We start from the raw sequence: 20,501 nt of genomic DNA, 5'->3' as shown, positions 1-20,501 counted from the left end.
AATATTTGGCCAGTCGAGATACCCGGCGCAAACAAAAGTCGCGCATTTAACATTTTTGGCCATTTTGGTTGGCCGTAAACGCGTAAATTTGGATTAGAAGCTGCCGCGAATTAAATCGGATTTTTACCACGCAAAAATGATGCGTGTTTCGCTGATCTCAGCATGCGGCAGTTGGCGCCACGAATTTTCCAAGTTCTTTAATGCACCCAGTGCAAATAAAGACAAAGGAACAACGAATGGTAAAACTGATCCTCTTTTATTGGCCTGAGGTATAACTATGATTAGATTGTCTATAAAGCATCAGACAGGGCTCATGAAATGAACTTTCTCGCTGTCTTCACAAGTTACAGTGTACCCAGTGCTTCCTCTATAGAGTTCTTCACATAATCGCAGACGAAACTCGCTGACCGACAGCAAGTTTTATCACAAGTTATTCTCACTTGGGGTAAAGTTTTATGACCAAAGACCGTAAGGCAGATAAGACCCGTGGCCAAACAACAAGATTCGTGGTAAATGATAAAGCTGGTAGCCAGAAACCCAGAACGCAAGTGACTGTTGAATTCCGGATCTTGCCGTTGCCAGCCGGATGAGTAATCACGAATTAATCAAGTAGTCAAGCCAATGCATTGCATACTTTTGCGGGCCAAATGCAGTCAGCAGCATCACTTGAAGAAATAATAGGTGAAAAGTGCTTTATTTTAATTGGTTGCTTATTAAATAACGCGCTGCGGCGGTTTAAAACTAAATTCGTTACTAATATCGTTGGTAAAGCTAACAGGAGGAAGTACTTAAGCTTCTCAGATGTGGGTGGCGATGTGTCCGTTCGTCACCGCCGATCCCTTGGCCACTCCGCCATCGTCCACATAGCCCAGTTTGCGCTGCACCGCCGAAGGACGACGGTTGCGGGTTTCCGGCAGAAGTGGCAGCGAAACAAGACCCACGAAGATGGAGGCTCCGGCAAAGACCCACAGGTACAACACCAGTCCGGGGGCAATTGTGGCCTTGACCGCATTGAATGCCTGCAAATAAACCAGATAATGCCAATGATAGACTGCTTCTGCAAGTAGTCTTGGTCAGGAACACCTACCTCTATCATGCCGAAGAGCAGGAGCCACGATACAGCAGATGCCAGTGAGTACAACAAGTCATGGAGCTGAAAAGGGATTTTGGTCAAAAAATGCCAGAAGGTGTTGAATTGTAGTCGACTCTAGTGAACTTTAAACAATAGAATTGTTGGGGTAAACAAATGGCATTTGCGGAGCAAACTGGCTTACCTTAGTGGGCAGAACCTCGCTGCTAACAACTGCGGCCAGGGGATAAAGGCCAAAGCTGACCACAGCCAGCTGGATGGCCAGCAAAACAATGGGCAAATACCGATCAGCCCAGTTGCCCAGCAACCAAAATTGTCCGTAAGCCTTGAATAGTGCTAATGCAATGACTGCTGCGGCAGCAAAAAGCGATGAAAAGCACAACAGGAGCTGCAGTAGAGGAAATGAATTGCAGGTGAGCAATGGTTGTGCAAAATGTGAAAGGTTTGTGCCATAATGGGTTTTTGTTGCTCTTATTTTCTACGAACTTTGACCTAATTGCACACCAACCTTTCGCGGCAAACGCGGACCAACGAGCCGTGCGAGGAGCGCTCCGATGCACTGAGCGCTGGCCAAAACCACGTAATTGGTTTCCGTGGAATAGCCAGTGCGTCCGAGAAAGTCGGCTGCGTAGTTCAGCTCCACGAATACGCCGCTCAGTTTGGCGCACACGGTCAGCAGGAAGCTGACGAATGTCAGCCGGATGATGTAGCTGTGCGACATGGGCGTGGAGGCCACGTTCTTGTCCCTGCTCCGCAGCTCCGCGTGGAACTCGTCCAGCTCGCTGAGGTACTCCGGCTTCTCGCGATCGTCGATGTCGCGGATGCCGCGATACCAGCGCAGCGACTTCTCCAAGCTGGCCATGTTGTTTTTGCGCAGATAGTAGTGGGGGCTCTCCTGCACGAAGGGGAACGTCATGGTGAAAACAAAGGACACGGCACAGCCCACGATGTTCACGAAGGCGTAGGGCACATAGAAGCCCAGGACAAATCCAATCAAGATGCCCAGCGTGCGCCACAGCTCAATGGTGAAAGTGAGCCGGGCTGCCTTCTCACGCGACTCGGCAATCTCATTGATAAATATAGGTAGCACCACGAATGCGGCGCCGGATGCCACGCCCGCAAATAAACGGGAGGCGTAGATGTGCACTATGTCGTTGCCAAAATGGATGCAGGCCCAAGCAGACTGGAAATGAATTTTATTTTAATTTCTATCAAAAGGGAAATATTTTGCATTCACTGATCGAAATACGTAGTGAGTACAAATGATTAACTAGTTTCCACTATGGAGTAACTTGAACATTGATTTAGGTAGTTAAACTTTACAACTAAAGTTCTTCTATTCTTGTATATTTCTGTATTTTATTGGGCATTAATAGTGTGGTTGTACTAGGTCCCAACGTTTTTTAAATCTTTGCATATGTTTACTGTCACTGTCACATTTTTCATCAACTAAAGTTCTTCTATTCTTGTATATTTCTGTATTTTATTGGGCATTAATAGTGTGGTTGTACTAGGTCCCAACGTTTTTTAAATCTTTGCATATGTTTACTGTCACTGTCACATTTTTCATCAGTGTTCCTCGCATACAAAAATAAAAATGTCGATATGCATGCAAATTTTCCAATTCAACGAACCGTGCGCTGAAATGGATGTTACTATTGACATTCGCGAACCCCTGGCCTTCAGTCTACCAGAGACCCCCCTTTTAGTTCCACTTTTTACTCACAATTTGGAGCAGTCCAGAGCAGAGAAGCACGGACTTGGGACCGATTTTCAGGGCCAGGAATCCGGAGACCAAGGCTCCCACAGCGGCACTGAGGAAGAGGTATCCTGTCAGCCACGCAGTTCCCGCTGGATCGGTGGCCTGGTTCAAGGGAGTCCTCTCCTCCGATTCGTAGAGCGTCATGTGCGCCGGAGTGATACCAAACATGAGGCCAAAGTTAAAGCAGAGAATGTTGCCTTAAATTAAGTTACAAATACATTTTATTAAGTACAGAGAAAGTAGAACGCTTCAAGTGGCCAACTAACACTAAAATTGGTATGTAATTTATGCTAGAATTACTTATTTCTCTTAAGGCAAGGCTGACTCTTGGAGGGCTCACCTAAAGCCGTGGCAACACTCTGGATGGCCGGGCCACCCACTCTTTTCGGCAGGCACATTTTGTATCCAATATCGAATGGTAAAGCCTGGGAGCAAACCGCCTGCAATTCACTGCACTGACTGCTAAAATGAGAATCAGTTAATGGATGCTGTGGGGTATTTATGGCATCGGCGACGTTATCTCATCGTCGTCCAGAGATAACACCCGTACTATGCGCCACCAGTTGAACCCCATCCATGGGCCACGAAACGACCGTAGACCGTGTCCGGACGTGTTTTTGTATAGTTGGCAGCTGAGATGGCCGGGATGAGCAATATGCAGGTATATATTTGCCCAACGTGAGCAAACAGTCCGATTTGGCGATAAGAACTGAGGACGTCTGCCTTGGCAGCTAGTTTTGTTTATGGTGAAATCTGAGGGTGGCTCACAATGCTTTTTAATTAAAACGAAGCGAACCAATTGAAAGCAATTAAACATTAATTGGGCGAAACCGTTTTACTGAAAGTCCATAGAGACAAAAAAGCTAAAAGTAAAATTTAAGGAAGCTAATCAAATCAATAAAAATATATTAAGCTAGATAAATATTTAAATAAAAAAGATTATTGTGGGGACAATGTCTTCATACTCATTTTTGAACTCGATAAGCAGAAAACAATCGAGTTTGATAACAACGATAACCGATCGATTCTACTATCAATTGAAAGTACTGCAAGCTGGTGGAAACATGTCATAAGTGCATATCGATAACGATACCACCGATCGCGCTTGAAACTCGGCTAAACAGATGATTACTGTATTTGCCGCGAGTTTTACTTTTTAATTTTGTTTAGAAACTTAAGTTTTTACTTGTTTTATTTGTCATAAAATGAGCGACGAACAGAACTCGTGGCGCACCCAACTGCTGCTGATATGCCAGCAAACCAGGTACGTTTTAATTCACACATCATTCTTATGAGAGCTCCTAAAGGACTCCACATGTCCCACTCCAGATCCTGCAGCGAGTCCACCCACTTCGCTGTTCTGAAGGATCACTACGCCAGGCTGCTGACATGCGAAAGCACGGAGAAGGCAATGATGGAGCGCCTGGAGCGCTGCCAGCAAACAATACGAAAGAGTCGCAGGACGAGTCCAGGGATTACCTGTGCAGACAGCATGTTCGAGATGCCTCCTGATGCGGCTTTTGAGCCCAAATGCAGGGGCTCCTACGAGAGTTGCGAGGCAACAGAGGTTGCCTCCAGTGATCTGCAGGCTGCGCCGTTGGAAGTTGCAAGTACTAACCCGATTAAACAGTCCATTAAGGCAAGACCGGAGGAGCATCTCCCGAAAAAAAGGATTAATTCCACAACGGAGACAGATGCGCCACCATACCCGACAGAGAACTCGCCCCAAAGCGGCTTTGGCTTTCGCACTGCCCGGGAGCAACTTATCCTGGACGATTTAAAGGTTTGTTTCAGAAGAGGCGGACGTTTGAAATGCATCTTCCTTGAATTGAATCGCACAAAAAACCAGCATTTTAAAGCTCTTCAAAGTCTAACGCCTCTATTTTTTAATATTGCAGAAAAAGAGTCGACAGGCGACAAGTGAAATGGATACTGTCCCATCTGGAATGATGAATTTCCGGAAAAAAACGCTGGGTGGAAAGCGAACAGTTAGCTCTAACTTCGTATCGCCCGTGGCGCATAATGAGAATTCCACGAGCTCGTGAGAATAGTGCAATTATTCACAGGCGTACCATATTTCATTGTTTCCAATTCCTTACAGACGGTGCAGCAGCATACCGCCCGCATTGGCCCACTTGGATTCCAAGATGGTGGAGCAAATTCTCGGCGAAAGCATGCACGATTTCAAGCCTGTCGGTATGTCAGTACTTAAATGGCCGCGAAGCATTCTGTTCATAAACTACCTGTTCACCGATTTCAGCTTGGGAAGATATTGCCGGTCTGGAATCTGCAAAGTCCACATTCCTCGAAGCCATTATCATGCCTCTCCGGCGGCCTGACTTGTTCACTGGAGTGCGGTGTCCACCGCGAGGCGTTCTGCTGTTCGGACCACCTGGCACTGGCAAGACACTCATTGCCAAGAGCATTGCTTCCCAGGCAAAGGCCAAATTCTTCAGCATTAATCCGTCCAGTCTGACCTCAAAGTGGGTTGGCGATGCCGAGAAGCTGGTAAAGACATTGTTTGCCGTGGCCGCTGCACATCAACCAGCTGTATGTATTTTACTTTGAAATTTATAGCTAATACACTTCTTATACACATTTTAGATAATATTCATAGATGAGGTGGATTCCCTGCTGTCCAAACGTTCGGGAAACGAAAACGAGAGCACTCTACGCCTGAAAAACGAGTTTCTCATTCACTTGGACGGTGCCGCAAGTAATGAGGAAATCCGAGTGCTGGTAATAGGAGCCACCAACCGACCGCAGGAGCTGGATGAGGCGGTGCGTCGGCGATTTGTACGGCGTCTGTACGTTCCCTTACCCACGATGGAAGCGCGTCAAAAGATCATAGAAAAGTTAATTCGGCAGGTGAAGCACAGCCTGGATGGCATGCAAATTACCGAGCTGGCTGAGCTTACCGATGGTTATTCGGGGGCGGACGTGGATACGCTTTGCCGCTATGCATCCATGGCTCCCCTTCGCTCATTGACTCCCGACCAAATGGAGGTCATAGAAACGCATCAGGTATGCACAGCTGTTTGCAAGCACGTTAATTATGCATTGCTACGAATTTGTGAAGCGGAATCTGAAAACATAAATTCCGAGTATCTTAACATCCATATAACAAAATAATCGCTTCGTAACCACGTTAAATTCTAGAGATATTTATGCCTTGTTTTTATTGTTCTTTTCCTTAGCTGCCTGCCGTAACCATGGATGATTTTAAGCAGGCGCTACGGGTTATATCTAAAAGTGTTTCTGCAGAGGACTGCAAGCAATTTGAGGCCTGGAATGAAATCTACGGCGTTCGACATTAAAAGCAGACACAGAAACGGTAATCTTTTGAATTTTATTAATACTCTGAAGTAACGCATAAACGCTTATTGAAGACTAACAATAAAATATGAAATACAATTAATTTCAATATATTTTCATCGTTTAAAACTCACAGCACATCAAAATTACGTTCGTATACGGATTGTAATAGACTGTTAAGTCAGTTTAATGTCCTTAATTAACTTAATGCGTAAACAGCTCAGAAAACTACGCAAGTGAAGTTAATCCGAAAATGAGCTGACAAACTATAACCTACAGACTAAACACTAAGTCAAGTTGTACTTAATTCATAACTTTGTTCCGGCACATTTAAACACTGCATTATGCACACACAGACGGAGATATTTGTACACTTCGGATAATCGTATAACCATTAACGAATAAGGACGTTTAGAGGCAGCGTTCCATAATTAGAAACTAACGATTATGGACATAGAAACTATTTCCTCCGTAGGAGGTCTACACGAGCTTATTCCCTATTCTCGCTGATTGGCGGAAAGACGTAATCATCACTCAGACTGTTGATATCCACGTAGGTGGTCTTGGGACTGAGCACCTTGTACAGCGCGTCGAAGGTGGGTCGTTCCTCCGGCTCCTCCAGCCAGCACTGCAGCATGATGGTGTACACCTGCGGGGTGCAGATCTCCGGTCGCTCGAGTCGGTTGCCCGCCATCAGGAATGGGATCAGCTCGCTGTTGCTGATCGTCGGATATGGCGAGGCGCCCAAGGTGCCGATCTCCCAGAGCACCACGCCATAGGCCCAGATATCGCTCTTGCTGGAATAGACATTCTCGCGAATCGCCTCAATGGACAGCCAGCGAAGTGGGAGCTACGCGAAGATATAAACCAAGTAAGTCTTGAACTATTTAGCTTAAGCTCTTACGTAATGCATATACTTGGAATACTGCAACTAACTTACCTTTCGCGTCCTTGTGTTCGTGTAAATTCCGTGCCTGGAAAGGCCGAAATCTGAAATTTTAAGCGTCTTATTGCTGTCAATAAGCACATTGCGTGCAGCCAAATCGCTTTAAAAGGGAAGAGAAATTATGGTCATTTCACAGAGTAGCTGTCAGTACATCATACCGGTGCGTTATTTCCTGCTCTTCCAGGAAACGCATGCCGTTGGCAATTTGCAGGGCGAAATTATGCAGTTCCTTGTTGTCCAATATATACTCGAATGCATCTTCATCCTCGACAATGGTGTAAGTGGCTGAAATTACTCGCTTATTCTCTGACTCTACCAAACTAAGTTATAAACAGTGCTTCCAGCTTACTTTCGGCAAAGGAAGGATGTGGCTGCCGGTTGCCATTCATATGTCCGTTGGAGTTTTCTTGTGGCATATCTATGGTCTGGCTGGAAGCCTTCAATTCGATGTAGTTCACGCTTTGTGATTTGGGGGAGGACATGCTATTGGTCCTGTTGGTAATCGGTCTGCAGGATGTGTAATTGGCGTTTCTCTTCCTCAGTTTGCTGGCCTCCTGACGCACAGTTCTCAAATAGCTTAACTGAATGCAAATCATAGTCAGCATTAAGTGTTTGTTCTGAATTGTGAGCTATGAATGAGTATGAATAAGCCTTTAATTACCAGGTTTCCTTTGTTTACGTACTCCATTATCATCAGGTATGGCGGCTTAATGGTGCAGCAGCCCAGAAAGGAGACCACATTGTGGTGGGTGCCCACGCCCTTGAGCATCTCGATCTCGGCCAGATACTCGGCTACTTCATCCGACTTGGGATTGGCTAAAGAGAAAAGTTTAGCCTTTTTGTTCGGCCAATTAAGCTTTCGAGTATGGCTCACGTTTCAGTTGCTTCACTGCCACGATGGAGGTGCCCCTCATCCGGCGCAAGTTGATGGCCGTAGCTTCGTGCACCTGGCCAAAGGCTCCCTCGCCCAACATCCGTCCAATCTGGATGGCCGAGTGGGGAACCTCGAAAATATCCGCCAATCCCAGGACCTGCGACTTCTGGATGAATAGTTGTGGTTAGGATACAGATTTTGTAGACCTTCAAATGACCTACCTCCACATACTTGTCCACGTAATTGACATTGTCCTCCATCCTGAAACGAACAAGTGCATCTCGTAACAGCTCCTTGAGGCATCTTCTGCTTTCAATACTTACTCTATGGCGGAGGTGGCAAAGGTCTGGATGTAGATCTGCTCCTGCTTGCGCAGCTTGGCCGTTGTCCTGGCTCTTCGGCGGCGAAGGAGCAGCATTATCAGGCCAGCAATGATAATGGCAATCAGCATGGCGCTCATCACAACGATGGAGTTGCTCTGGACAGTTAAGAATTGGGAATATTCGAACCGTATACAGACATATAATCCTGGCTTACCACACTATCACCTTCAGTTAGCAGAACGGGGTTCGCAGGCACTTTTCATATGAAAAATAGACATTTTTGCTACAGCAGATTACCTTTAGGAGTGAGACTTACTCACCTGGCACCTTGGTAACACTGCGTGGTCCCTCGCAGCCCGAAGGATCGATGATGACGGCCTGCAGGCTGAGGGAAGCCTTCTCCTTGAGCTGCGTGCCCAGTCCCAGCTTCATGACGCCCTCGAATCCCTTGGGAGTTGCCCGAAAGTTCAGTTCGCTGAGTTTGTAAACGCGAGTCATCAGATGCTTCAATACGCCGCCCCAGGGTAGCGAGGGATTTGTCTCCTCATTGATTCTGTAATTTGTATGTTATTCGCTTAATTAAAGCTATAATTTTACACCCTCTGTGGTCGTCGTGGTTAGAGGCACATTTCTGAGGCGACAAAATGTAGGCTTCAGGAAATTCCTGCCGTTGTAATTTGATTAAATTCCATTGAAGCTCAAGAATGCTCGAAATGCCTGGCATTTCTATTGATATCAAACAAAAGTGATTTGGGGTTGCAGTTTGCAGAAAAACTATTGACTACGTATACTTTGAAATCATGAGCAACTGAGCAAACAATTAGTTTGCCTGCAGCAGAAGATGTAATTTCATTTAACACAGTAATTTCAGTTACCCGTGTTAATTGGGATTATGATGGCTCCATTATGGGGCTCTCCTCACTAAAAATCCCACCCGCTGCGAGTACTCACTTCAACTGCATTTTATATGCCCTCAATGTCTCGTGCAGATGCGAGTCCTGTTCCTTGCGCAACAGCTCGCTGGCCAGGATTGAGATATTGATGCTGATGGTCTCGTTACTAAGCATTTTGGCCACGGCCAGGACCTTTGGCGGTGTAGGTGCCAGCTGGCAGGAGCATTTGCCCTCCAAGCACTCTGATGCGATTACGTATAGAAGTTATTACAAAAGAGGGGCATACATAGATCCCTAAAGGAACTCACGTGGAATGTAGACGCGGGCAGATCTCCTGACCATCGCGTTGGAGGTCTCCACAATGACCTGGTACTGGCAGCCAAACATGTAGTTGCAGTCCACGGACTCCACGTTCATGTTGGGATTCACTGGCAGGTTAACGATGTGGGATTCGGGCGCCACATTCTTCTGTTTGATTCCGTACTCGCTGCACGGCGCATCCGGACAACGACTGTTGTTCACCGCGCTTACAAGGACATTATACGAAGTACCTAAGGATTAGGAAGATTTGATTCGGTTTCTGGCAGTATTTGGTATCCGTATTTAAGTAGCTTTTGGAACTGTCAGACGAGTCACTAAATAGAAGTAGCATTAAGGGCGTACACTCACCTTCTGGCAAATTATCCTGCCATCGCACCTGCAAACGTGGAATTTTCTCCATGTAGAGCGTCACATTGGTGCTCAGCTCTGTGATTTCTCCATCTGGTTTTTGCTAAAAAAAAAAAGTGTAGAAATTGCAAAAATAGTAGTTCCTAGATGCAGTAATAAAGCGGTCAATAAAACAGTCATTCCAGCTATTTACCAAATAAAACCCGGTCTGGAATAAGTCTTTTGTATTACAAAATATTCTTTGACATGTCACCTTTGAGACGCTTTTGTGTGTACTCACGTGTGGACGCATCCTGGTTAGAGGCTCCATGGCAACTGGCTCCGGCAAACCCGTAGCATACCGATGCGAGTCCATCTGCTCAGACTCCTTTTGCGAGGTCTGGACCAGTGATATCATTGTGGGACTGGTGACGTTCTCCCTGGAAACTTGGCCAAAGGTATTGTGTGCTAGTAGCAGCAGGAAAATCAGCACAATCCTATTCGGAATGTTGGTCGAATGATGCATTCTGATGGCCAAATTTCCACATAATTAACGGCGTTCACTGCAAGAGAGAGGGATATTTTGTACTCATTTTTCAATGAACTGCGTGGGTTTTCCTTAAACAAGTTTCTTAATATAAATGATTATAGTTTAACCAAAGCATTCGTGGTATATGCGCTTCATTTTCCCTCTAATTAATCGATTTGTGATGACACACGGGAAGTGGAGACTTTTACTTTTTTCGCACAACGCGTCCTTTGTGCTGTTTTTCCTCTTGTGAACTCCGAAATGCGCACACAAATTAGGTTACCTAATACCTCTGTAAACAGGGAGGGAAAGCGAGCAGGTGGGGCGTTGAAGCTAAGCAAATGGATCCAAATTAGGGTGGTATACATTTAATTGTTTCGGTGGAATTAACTTTTCAAAAGGGCAACTACTTCTTGAAAATTGGGTTATAATTACACCCACAAAGAGAAGCCAAAACTAATTTCACAGAGAGTCTCCCCCAGCCAAATATTTGCGCAAGTAACTGCTTTTTGTTCTAAGCAAAATAGAAGCTCTAAAGTAAGAATAATGCTTAAAGTAGTCGACTGCACTCAGAAGAGGTTGTTTACTAAACAGCAAAAAGCGATACCTTTTCAGATGATTGCACGTTAACGGAGCACGTGCACCCACTGTCTTATCAATTACTTTGGCATTTTGCCCATAAACAGCGATGTGTAAACCTCTTTTCGCTGGACAAGTGGCATTTAAGGAACTGGACAACTGAAAAATCGATTTCCCCAATTACAGCAAAATTCTGTAAAAATGTAAGGTGCTTACGAATACCCCAACTTAAAGTTAAAGTAAATTCTAAAAATCGTAGGGTTCTTTGCAGTAATTTTTCCATGTTGCACAGTGTTATCTAATCGATGTGTATATATGGAATATTCAACTGTGGTATTCATCAATTACAGGGAGCAATGTTGAAACAACTTAACTATAGTTTAATCCCATCCCTGACATATTTGTGAATTATTTCCCTCTTCGTTTCTACAATCAAAAATATAACGAATCGTATCAGTCCACTGCTTTCGCTGATATCATCGGTGGACAATCGCAATCGTGGTGATTTAGCAGGTTCTTTTTATTTATGCCTCGTCTTAACATGAAAAAGCAACGACCTCTTCCAAGATAAATTGGATTTGAGAGGTTATTTGGGAAAAAGTTGACTAAAACGAGTTCACTTGAACTCGCAGCCACTCGAAAAAAGGAATGTCTTTATCATAATGAGAACTTATGAACTTGCAATAAGTAGTACACTAAGTAGTAGTATACTAATATAGTACTCGGTATATTTTCCAGGATAAGCTCATTAGTAGAAAAGGATGTTTGTGTAAAGAATTTTTTTTGGTCATGTAGCTAAAACACGCTTAATAATTTCCAAAGATTTTCATAGCACTTGCACATGTCCCACTCATCCGACGCTGCAGGGGATTATGTGGAGTGCTGATGAATAAAAACGCCAACAAGTCTGTTGACAGGTGGCTAGTGTGAGTGTCATAAATCAAGCCCTGTCTGCCCAGCTACTTTATTGGGTGCTCCTCCCGTGGCTTCTGTTTCCAGCCGGTGCTTTGTTTTGGTTTAATGCCCTCCCAGTCCAGAGAAAAACACACTCAACATATACTATCTGAACTTTATTCAGCGGGGAATTAGTCATACATGGAACGACCCTTGGTCTCCTCCAGGCAGACCACCACATAGAAGAGGCAAACGACGCTGACGACGCCGCAGAACCACATGGTGGCCGCCAGACCCAGGTGGAACATCATCAGCGGGAAGGTCTTCAGCGAGGTGAAGGCGAAGAAACTAAGGCAGCCCAGGCAGAAGCTGGTGGCCACCGCCCGGATCTTCTGCGGCAGGATCTCCACCAAAACCACCATTGTCACCGAGATGACGCCCACGTTGGCAATGAAGATGATAAAGGCCATCAGGGTGACGGGTAGCCAGGCGGAAAAGGCCGATAGGTCCGCCTTCTCCTCCTCCGCATAAAAGGCGTACAGTCCAAAGGCGGAAGTTCCAATGCCACTGCCGGCACAGGACACAATGAGCAGGATCTTGCGTCCATAGCGATCCACCAAGTATATGCTGGCCAGAGTGCCCAGGATCTGCACAGCGCCAATGATAATGGTGTTCGTATTGGGATCCAGCTGCGTGTGCACGGCATCAAAGATGTTGGACATGTAGTTGTTGAAGGCAAAGGTGCCGGTGAAGATGTTGGCTATCATCAGAACCAATCCCGTGGCCAGGGCTTTCAAGGATCGCTTGGTGACTGCAAGGATGTGGATATAAGTATGCTTTTGTTGTGTATTTGGAATACCTCTTACGGAAATCAGACATGGAGAGACCATTGTCGTCAGAGTCCTTATTCTGCTGCTGAATGGCCAGCCGCATCTCGTCCAACTCCTTCTGATAGGCCCGCTCCGCCTCCTTGGAGACATTGGGTCCGTCGCACCGGCGATAGAAGCGCAGTGACTTCTCGGCCTCCTCCTCGCGTTTCCATCGGATTAACTGCTGCGGTGGCTCCGGGTACCGGGTGGCCAGGAACACGTACAGCAGGGGCAGACCCACAACGGCACAGGGTATCACGTGGTAAGCGATGTGCGAGGACACCACGAAGCCCACCATTATTCCCGTGTTCATGGTGAGCGTGAAAAAGGAGCACAGGCGACCGCGAATGCTAGCGGGTTTTGAGAAAAAATCTATTATACGGCAAAATCCAATAAGGAAACATTCCATAAGCCAATTAATTCCACAAGAATGGAAAGGTGGATCGGTTTTCAAAACATTGAACTATGCAAAAGCCAAGCTCATGTGAAGCTGGTATGCAAAAATAATATTTTATTTGTTTTTTTTGCATGTCAACGTCAACAATGAAAAAACAGAAAAATACGGAAAGCTCTAATTTGATCATACGTACAACAAAGCCAGCTTTTTATTTTCCAAGGACAATGGAAATTCATACAAGTGGCTTATAGAAAATTCCGCGCACGACAGAGTTCGCTGCGCTGCATGAACAATGGCTTTGGTATAATAGTAAAAAATATCAGAATTCAATTGTCTGTCCTGGCAACGGATATCTGGATATCTTTAACAACTTCCTTCTTTTCATGTCACTTATTGCACGTATGTACATGAAATATTTTTTATATTATTACTAACCTGTTGTCGGCGATTTCGCCAATGAAGATGGGTAAAACGACGAACATGCCGCCGCCTGTTAGACCGGCACACACCCTTGCCACATAGAGCCACTCGATGCTCTGGGCGAAGTAGAACAGAAACCAAATGCACTTGGGTGTGCAAGTGAAAACCACATCAGATACTAGTTACCAACGAAAAAGTTAGTGAAAACTCACCGTGTGCGGCACTGCGAGAGCGTAGATCGAAACTTTGCGGCCAAAGCGGTTCATCAGATAGGAATACGAAAAGTTGCCGCTAATGCCACCGATGCTAATGACTGCTCCCAGCCAGGAGGCCTCGTTCACGTCGATGGAGAAGGTGAGTGGTGTCTCCTGCGGGGAGAGCAGCTTGGGCAGCATGGGCGACAGCCAACCCAGGGCGATGCCATGACAGAAGGTTATCAGGGTGGCTACATTCAGAACAGAACATTCAGATCAGCACATGACATCATCATCAACTCTTGAGGGCGAATGGACAGCTCAAGTGCCTCATTTGCATAGGCACACGAGTGAAATTGGAAACTTAATTTTCACCCATCAACTTTGTGTCAACTTTGGGAACTCTTGGTTGCCATGGCATCCGCGAATCTCACTTATGAAAAGTGTTTTGTGTCCACAAAATGACATGGATATGGATTCAAAATTTTCCACTTCCCAGTTGAGCTGTAAATCCGTCTTATCTTCATTAACATACCACTCAAAGAGACCAGCAGTTGGCGGCGATACTGCCACTGGAAGATGCCCGATTTGAATATGTTGAGCAGCATTTTGGCGAGAGTCCTTGGGATTTAATTAAATTATCCTATGACTTGTAACGTCTACGGCTAAATCCTTGAATCTCGTCTATCACAGTTGGAAATCCTCGGTGTGAAGAGGGTCCTAGGTTTTTTTCAAGCACATGCGTGTAAACTTTGTGCTCAAATGTCCTTTTTCCATGCTCTGTGTCCTTGAGGGTTCCGCCTTGACTTTAACCGTGCAGCTTTACGACGGAAATGGCTTGTGAAATGGGCGGCGAAGCCCCCTTTATACCGTATTCATATCTAAATCTGTGGGTAAACATCTACTATTTCATCTAAGAAACAGCCAACGATTACGCAGTTTGGGAGTCCACATTCAGCTGCAGATTACGAGATCCGTCATACCGCTTGTCTGGATGGGTGGTGGCCCGCTGCCCAGAGCTGTTGCTCCGTAATACTCGGCACACATCAGTAAATCTTCCGGATTCGCCTGGCGTCTATTTGCTCCTCTGTTTACGACTTTTGCCCAACGGAAACTTGTTGATTCGCTTCAGTTGTGACAATTCAGTTGTAGTTATGTATCGCGGATTCTGCAGCGGATTCCCTGACCTACGCGCATCTATTTACTTGCACTTCAAACACCATTTGCGCGTTCAAATAGCAAAACACGCGCGCTTTTAAGGCGTCACTCAACGAACAATGGAGTAACACTATTATGATAAGCAAACACGACGGGGTGACACTGTTATTATATGCAAACACACACGTGGCAACACTTTTCTGCCGCAAACGCGACCAATTCGAGTAGGTAATTTCAAAACAATCCGAGATGAATTCATTTACAATGGGAGAACAGATATGAGTGTTGATTGAGTGTTGGTCGTAGCAGCACTTATGCACGTTGCTTGAATCATAACATGAGCATTGTTGCTTCAACTGCAGAGGATTTACTAAAACTTTTACAAAAGTACTAACGAAAATGTTTGAGCATTTACTGGAATGCCATGCAGATAAATAAACAAATATGTAATTTCAAATGGCCCCCTGAAATGGAAAATACATATCGAAAGATGACATATTACAGTTCCATGACTTTTGGAAATAAAGACCACTTTGTATAGATAAGAATCGATTGACTGGTTTCATTTTATTGCCCCGATGATTTAGTATGGACTTTGATTTGTCAACAACCCCTGATTATGCCTGCTTTCCTCCAGTGTTCACTTACCAGAGCTATTGTTCAGTTAACACTGTGTGCAGCCCAAGAAGGGTATTTGAATAGATTCGATTCCATTATCGACATGGTCCTTTATGCTGTGCCTCAATAGGTTTTAAATATCACGTCCACTTTGGTCGAATGACCAGCACTTTTTTGTATGCACATACATATAACCATTTGGGGCTTCAACTGCTTCCACATTTCAGCCATGACGGTAAACCCGGTCCAGATAATGGGTTGTGGGAGAAATGGAAGGCTTTAAAACTGGCTGTTTCACATAGTGCGATAACTGCACAGAACATGCCAATCAATGGGAGAAAGGTACTTGGGCTGAGAACGTACATGAATGCATACATATGTACGTAGAATTTTCAGATATTGTTAGCCTTAAATAAAGCGTGCTGATATCAGCCGTATCAGCCTTTCAACGTGAGGTAGGTGCCCTGATTTCGATTCTGTCTAACCACCTGACTTTTAAAGCCCGCCAGAGGTGAGAACGGCCAGACCAAGTCGTGGGATACTCATAAATTAAATGCCCTGTATTTTAATCAATTGATAAGTTTCCACTGCCACTGAGTGCCAGCCACTGCCAACATATCACACTTACTATTTACTAGTTTTCTGACGAGAAAGGCAAAATCTGTCTTTATAAAAAAAAACATGTTCTTGACAGGATCGGGGATTCAATACTTTTGTCTTCCATATGCTGCAAAATGGAAAATATACAACTGTCAAGGGGAACGACTTTAAGCCCTTATCTCTACTGCTGTTTTTTCCACCTGAGACTGGGGTCCCCCATTTTGATAGGAGTATTGTGTAGAAATTCGCTGCTCTTGGGTTTTTGGGCTCGGTTCGAATTTTGGTCGCGTCATTGCGCCGTTTTTTTTTTTTGTTTTTATATTTGGTTTCTAATCGTTATCGCCCACTCGATTTATTGATAAGTTCAATTTGTATTCCATTTCACGGCAACTTGAACAATTTGTTTTGGTTTGCCGGTTTTTTTGATTTCGATGGGAAAAAGTGCACACAGCTTTCAGCTTGCGGCCGCAAGCCAAAAAACTAAAAATTTGCCTGTTGCCGAGGCGAAAGTGTGCACATATGACAATATAAGCGCTTTTCAAAAGTATTGTCTTAGATATGAGGTTCATAAAGCAATGTACAACTAATTTGGGGTTTCGTTTGCTATTTCTGTGCAGACTTTGTCAGATAAGCCAGCAAACAACCTTAAGTGCCCGAAAGTGGACTTTAAACCAGGGATGAATGTGCGCTGCCCAACAAACTGGTGATGTCCAGATATAAATGTGTCCATAAAACACAATTTGGAAATTCCCCCTAATTGCCAATGTACGAGTATATCAGCAATATATGCATACACCTGAGCGACATGAATTTTGGCTAGGTTCCAAATTGGTTTCCCAATTGGATTAAGGACTTAAAAAACTGCATTAATTTCTCAGAGTTGCAATGATTTAAATTCATATTCATTCAGAAGTCCCTTTGTAGAAGGCTTTGCTTTTTGGCTCCAAGCTTAGTCCGAGTAATGATCGCAATTGGTTGTAATACTCGTACATCTGATTTGGCTTTTAGTCAGCGTAATAAGTATTAAATCATTCAGTAGTAAAATGGGCGCTCTAGTGCCAAAGTTTTTGTGATTTTCATAGTCCCTGGAACTGTTTGCAATACGAGGGAGCCTTTTAAAGCTTTCAATGTCTGGGTCCAATGGCAACTACTCGCAAAATAATTGATGAGATACTGGGACGAGTGGGGCGTTATATACTCGTACAAGCATTGTGTTGTGTTTGTGAGATAGTAAGCGAAATACACACGAAGTGAAAACAATTTGACAATAACAAAAAATCAGAGGGAAAACTTGGCTATGACGCTAGCAAACATCTGTGTGAATTGCGATTTATCAGGACTGAGTTATTTTGGAAAACACTTTGATTTCTTTTCAACATATGGACATATGCTTGGCAAATCGAAGAACTAAGAGATTCCAATGTAAGCTGACGGTTAGATTTTAGGTAGGATTTTAAGTAGCAGCATAATTGTGGTTGGAATATTAATAAAATATTTTAAACTTTCATATATTTATGCCTTTGTTTCTGCAAAACAATTGCCTGTTTACACAACTTTGCTCTTCAATTAAACAATGTTTTTGTTTCAGACTTACAACTTTGATTTCGCTTACAATAAAATGGCTTTTTAATCTCTTTGCTCTCGGATATTAAAATGAATTTCGGCTTAAAAGGCTTCGGGGACTTAATTTGTTTTTTGCCTACATAAACTTTGTTTGCGCTTTGATGGAATAAGAAACAAAGGCACTCAATAGTTTTATGCAGCTGAAATATCATTCCCCAGAGGCCAAAACATCCGAGCCTGTTCTCAAAAGTTAAAATAAGGGGATCAAGGAATTTGGGGGATTAAATCCAGCTAATTGTTCAATTCCAAGCAATGGGCCCAGAAATGTCGCTGTTTGGTCTTTGACTGCCATTATTTATCAATTGGTGCGCGTGTTTAAGTAGATTAAATGGGGCTACTTAATCATGTGCTGGGTATATAGCGTATATGTATATGTATATATATTGATACTGTACTTGTGTGGTTGCCTCCACCTTTGTTGACCATGCTCTCAATAATAAATAACATGCTTTTAAGCTGTAATAAAACGCCGGGGTGAGAGAACCCCTGCCAGGTGCTGCGAGCATGCCAGAGCAGTGTGATAATTTTTAGTTCAATAATTAGTGAAGTAACTGCCCTGACAGAATACATAATATATAGCGCCTATATATGTACATATACATACGCACAATCACAAATGCTGGGCGAAAATGGCGACACTTTGCTTATCACTTAAAGTGGCCGCTACCGCGCCGAAAAAAAAAACAAAAAAAAAGAATTGCAAGCCCAAAATCGAAATCGAAAATAACCATGGCACAATCTAATAAAAATTGAAACACCCCACACCCCCGCCCCCCTTCAGCGACCATGGCAAATCGATGGGGTAAGTGCCGCACGAGAAGAGCAATTTTGGTGTACCCAAAGGGGGCGTGGCATGTGTGGCAATTACCTGGGTGAGAAATCATCGCCCCATCTAGATTGATCGGAGTCAACTGGAATATCAATTACGCAGTTTGCGCCGCAATTGAAGCGATCATCAATAACCGAACGATAAAAGTAATGCACCGAACATGAGAAATTACTAGAGGGGGAGTTCCGAGAAATTCCTTGTGCTTGTATGCCACCCAAAAACCAAATCAAAGAAAAAAAACCAAAAGCGAGGGTTTCTTCGCTATCTAATCAAGAACATTGAAGGCTCAAGCCCAGAAACCGCGACTCCATCAAGTGGGATTCTTCTATGTGGAACTCACCATTTGCGGTTTACTCTTCGCTCGAGTCTCCTCCAGATTGTTGACTTTTCAGCTGATGGCCTCGCAGGCAATAATTTTAGGTTTTCACGTTTTTTTGTTTACGTCCAACACTTTTTTGGACTCTTTGCTTGCCCCATCCACTGGGCCAGTAAACATTCACTCGTCGAATTTGTATAATTTTTGGGCGAAATAAAAGAAACAAACACTGGGTGCTTTTCAAAGGGGCGGGAAATGGATAGCCCAACACTCGGCACTTATGCGGGATATTTGCAAAATAATTATATTTCCGTTCATATACACGTATATTCCACAAACAACTTCCACGTTTTGTTTACTCTTGTATATTTATTTTTAATCTTGTTTGATTTCCATTATTAATGATTTCCGTGATTTTTTCACCATTTCACCATTCAACGGGCACTTTCATTGATGCTTATGATATGCAGATTAATTTGTTGCATTTCCGTTTCCGCAGGATAACAAACTTACTCTGCATGCACATGCACTAATAATATTATGATTTTATATTAACTCCTTCCTTCCTCCCTTTCACTTTACCTATTAGCCAGGCATGATTTAATCTACCTATTAGTCAGGCATGATTTAATCACAAATCATAATCAATTTCGAACTCTCACTGTTTTGATTTACGCGCGAATAACCTTTTTTCAGACGATTAAACGATTTATTAACTCTACCGGTAAAAATTACGTATCCGCCACGGAGTCCGGGACAAGTTGAAGCAACAAGCGGTTTTGGCCGAATGATAACAACTGCCGACTGCCAACCTTTGCTTTTGCATTTACTGCGAGCTTTTACGCAAAAGCTCCACTGTACGCATTGTTTTCTTTGGTTGCCGGATGCGTGTGAATGGTACAGTCTGCGCTCGATAAATGGGAAATAGTGGTGTATCTCGAGGAACAGGGTGCAATCTACTTAATATTAATAAGCAAATGGTTTTATTTTTCTGTTAGAAATTGTACATTACTCTGATTCTTTAGGAGGAATCCCTGCTGAGCTGATATTCTTGGGTATTCTTAAGTTCTACCCCAAAATTCTGCATATTTAGCCCACATTTTAAAATATAAATAAATAAATCAATTTTAAAATACCTAACAACCGTATTAAGTTAAGTATTCCTGCAAGTGAATACAGAATGGTAATTTGAATTTTCCCGCCACTGCGAGTAGATAAAAAATCAAGTATGGCAACGCTGTAAATTGGTGGTGGGTTTTGGTGCAGCGATAAATGCGCTAACGCATTTTTGAATGTTTTAGTTAAGTTGCCAGATGGCAGACAAAGAAAAACGTTTTATTTCAAATTCTGAGATTGCTAAAGAGATAACCCCAATCAAATATTACAGCACTTGAGTAATATTGGCAAACAAAATATATGTGCAATATTCAGTTCAAACGTTTTGACTGGCATTTGCCAGCTGAGCAGTGCCATAGTCATAAAAAAAAAACTGGTTTGACTGGTTTTTCGTCGTTCTTTGTTTGACTGCGAGCTGTAATTGCACACTGGCGGGCAGGAAAACAAAGGAGTTGGCATGGAAAACCTCCCCGCATCAGAAATTCCCCAAAAAGAGCAGGGAAAACAC

General features: G+C 43.8%; 4 protein-coding genes across 7 annotated transcripts; 1 reads left to right on the top strand and 3 right to left on the bottom strand.

Moving 5' to 3' along the window:
• Positions 1 to 675: 675 nt before the first annotated feature.
• Positions 676 to 3,593, bottom strand: LOC6526704 (facilitated trehalose transporter Tret1). Of its 3 annotated transcripts, none has more exons than XM_039370862.1 (7): positions 3,380 to 3,593; positions 3,193 to 3,313; positions 2,817 to 3,049; positions 1,599 to 2,273; positions 1,275 to 1,478; positions 1,088 to 1,153; positions 676 to 1,019 (listed from the first exon to the last, which is right to left on the bottom strand). In XM_039370862.1, exons 1-7 carry the CDS (start codon positions 3,428 to 3,430, stop codon positions 798 to 800), a joined length of 1,572 nt encoding a protein of 523 aa, XP_039226796.1. In that variant the 5' UTR covers positions 3,431 to 3,593; the 3' UTR covers positions 676 to 797. The 3 variants fall into 3 exon arrangements, with proteins under 3 accessions (XP_039226796.1, XP_039226797.1, XP_039226798.1); XM_039370863.1 differs by having other exon boundaries at positions 3,193 to 3,314; positions 3,403 to 3,593; XM_039370864.1 differs by having other exon boundaries at positions 3,193 to 3,311; positions 3,403 to 3,593.
• Positions 3,594 to 3,956: 363 nt separating this feature from the next.
• Positions 3,957 to 6,502, top strand: LOC6526703 (fidgetin-like protein 1). 2 transcript variants are annotated; one of them, XM_039370861.1, is made up of 8 exons: positions 3,957 to 4,116; positions 4,182 to 4,635; positions 4,751 to 4,893; positions 4,954 to 5,048; positions 5,113 to 5,360; positions 5,457 to 5,876; positions 6,050 to 6,186; positions 6,304 to 6,502. In XM_039370861.1, the coding sequence occupies exons 1-7, from the start codon at positions 4,058 to 4,060 to the stop codon at positions 6,167 to 6,169; spliced, it is 1,539 nt and encodes a 512-aa protein (XP_039226795.1). In that variant the 5' UTR covers positions 3,957 to 4,057; the 3' UTR covers positions 6,170 to 6,186; positions 6,304 to 6,502. The 2 variants fall into 2 exon arrangements, with proteins under 2 accessions (XP_039226795.1, XP_002087806.1); XM_002087770.3 differs by having other exon boundaries at positions 3,960 to 4,116; positions 5,113 to 5,402.
• Positions 6,188 to 19,924, bottom strand: LOC6526701 (platelet-derived growth factor receptor beta). The gene is made up of 15 exons (XM_002087768.4): positions 18,902 to 19,924; positions 10,153 to 10,414; positions 9,873 to 9,975; positions 9,512 to 9,754; positions 9,262 to 9,445; positions 8,631 to 8,863; positions 8,525 to 8,565; positions 8,311 to 8,465; positions 8,209 to 8,248; positions 7,988 to 8,153; positions 7,775 to 7,929; positions 7,463 to 7,694; positions 7,272 to 7,398; positions 7,108 to 7,213; positions 6,188 to 7,017 (listed from the first exon to the last, which is right to left on the bottom strand). Exons 2-15 carry the CDS (start codon positions 10,375 to 10,377, stop codon positions 6,658 to 6,660), a joined length of 2,370 nt encoding a protein of 789 aa, XP_002087804.2. The 5' UTR covers positions 10,378 to 10,414; positions 18,902 to 19,924; the 3' UTR covers positions 6,188 to 6,657.
• On the bottom strand, positions 12,015 to 14,574 carry LOC6526700 (facilitated trehalose transporter Tret1). Its single transcript, XM_002087767.3, has 5 exons — positions 14,269 to 14,574; positions 13,752 to 13,984; positions 13,555 to 13,685; positions 12,720 to 13,072; positions 12,015 to 12,664 (listed from the first exon to the last, which is right to left on the bottom strand). Exons 1-5 carry the CDS (start codon positions 14,339 to 14,341, stop codon positions 12,045 to 12,047), a joined length of 1,410 nt encoding a protein of 469 aa, XP_002087803.1. The 5' UTR covers positions 14,342 to 14,574; the 3' UTR covers positions 12,015 to 12,044.
• Positions 19,925 to 20,501: the final 577 nt, after the last annotated feature.

The sequence above is a fragment of the Drosophila yakuba genome, chromosome 2L (assembly GCF_016746365.2).
Source record: "Drosophila yakuba strain Tai18E2 chromosome 2L, Prin_Dyak_Tai18E2_2.1, whole genome shotgun sequence".
Lineage (NCBI taxonomy): Eukaryota > Metazoa > Arthropoda > Insecta > Diptera > Drosophilidae > Drosophila > Drosophila yakuba.
Note: the sequence above shows the minus strand (reverse complement) of the source record. Positions and strands in the feature narration are given on the sequence as shown.

What these genes read in the sequence shown, in the direction of transcription:
- LOC6526703 (XM_002087770.3), top strand. Translation starts at nt 4,058, where the DNA reads ATGAGCGACGAACAGAACTCGTGGCGCACCCAACTGCTGCTGATATGC. An exon ending in CTGATATGCCAGCAAACCAG is followed by an intron (nt 4,117 to 4,181) that starts GTACGTTTTAAT and finishes GTCCCACTCCAG; the next exon opens with ATCCTGCAGCGAGTCCACCC. An exon ending in CCGCTGCACATCAACCAGCT is followed by an intron (nt 5,403 to 5,456) that starts GTATGTATTTTA and finishes TACACATTTTAG; the next exon opens with ATAATATTCATAGATGAGGT.
- LOC6526700 (XM_002087767.3), bottom strand. Translation starts at nt 14,341, where the DNA reads ATGCTGCTCAACATATTCAAATCGGGCATCTTCCAGTGGCAGTATCGC. An exon ending in ACTGCTGGTCTCTTTGAGTG is followed by an intron (nt 13,985 to 14,268) that starts GTATGTTAATGA and finishes TTCTGAATGTAG; the next exon opens with CCACCCTGATAACCTTCTGT. An exon ending in TCTCTCCATGTCTGATTTCC is followed by an intron (nt 12,665 to 12,719) that starts GTAAGAGGTATT and finishes ACATCCTTGCAG; the next exon opens with TCACCAAGCGATCCTTGAAA.
- LOC6526701 (XM_002087768.4), bottom strand. Translation starts at nt 10,377, where the DNA reads ATGCATCATTCGACCAACATTCCGAATAGGATTGTGCTGATTTTCCTG. An exon ending in TAACTGAAGGTGATAGTGTG is followed by an intron (nt 8,466 to 8,524) that starts GTAAGCCAGGAT and finishes TTAACTGTCCAG; the next exon opens with AGCAACTCCATCGTTGTGAT. An exon ending in GAGCAGGAAATAACGCACCG is followed by an intron (nt 7,214 to 7,271) that starts GTATGATGTACT and finishes TCCCTTTTAAAG; the next exon opens with CGATTTGGCTGCACGCAATG.
- LOC6526704 (XM_039370862.1), bottom strand. Translation starts at nt 3,430, where the DNA reads ATGGATGGGGTTCAACTGGTGGCGCATAGTACGGGTGTTATCTCTGGA. An exon ending in CGGGTGTTATCTCTGGACGA is followed by an intron (nt 3,314 to 3,379) that starts CGATGAGATAAC and finishes TCTCATTTTAGC; the next exon opens with AGTCAGTGCAGTGAATTGCA. An exon ending in GCTCTGGACTGCTCCAAATT is followed by an intron (nt 2,274 to 2,816) that starts GTGAGTAAAAAG and finishes ATTCATTTCCAG; the next exon opens with TCTGCTTGGGCCTGCATCCA.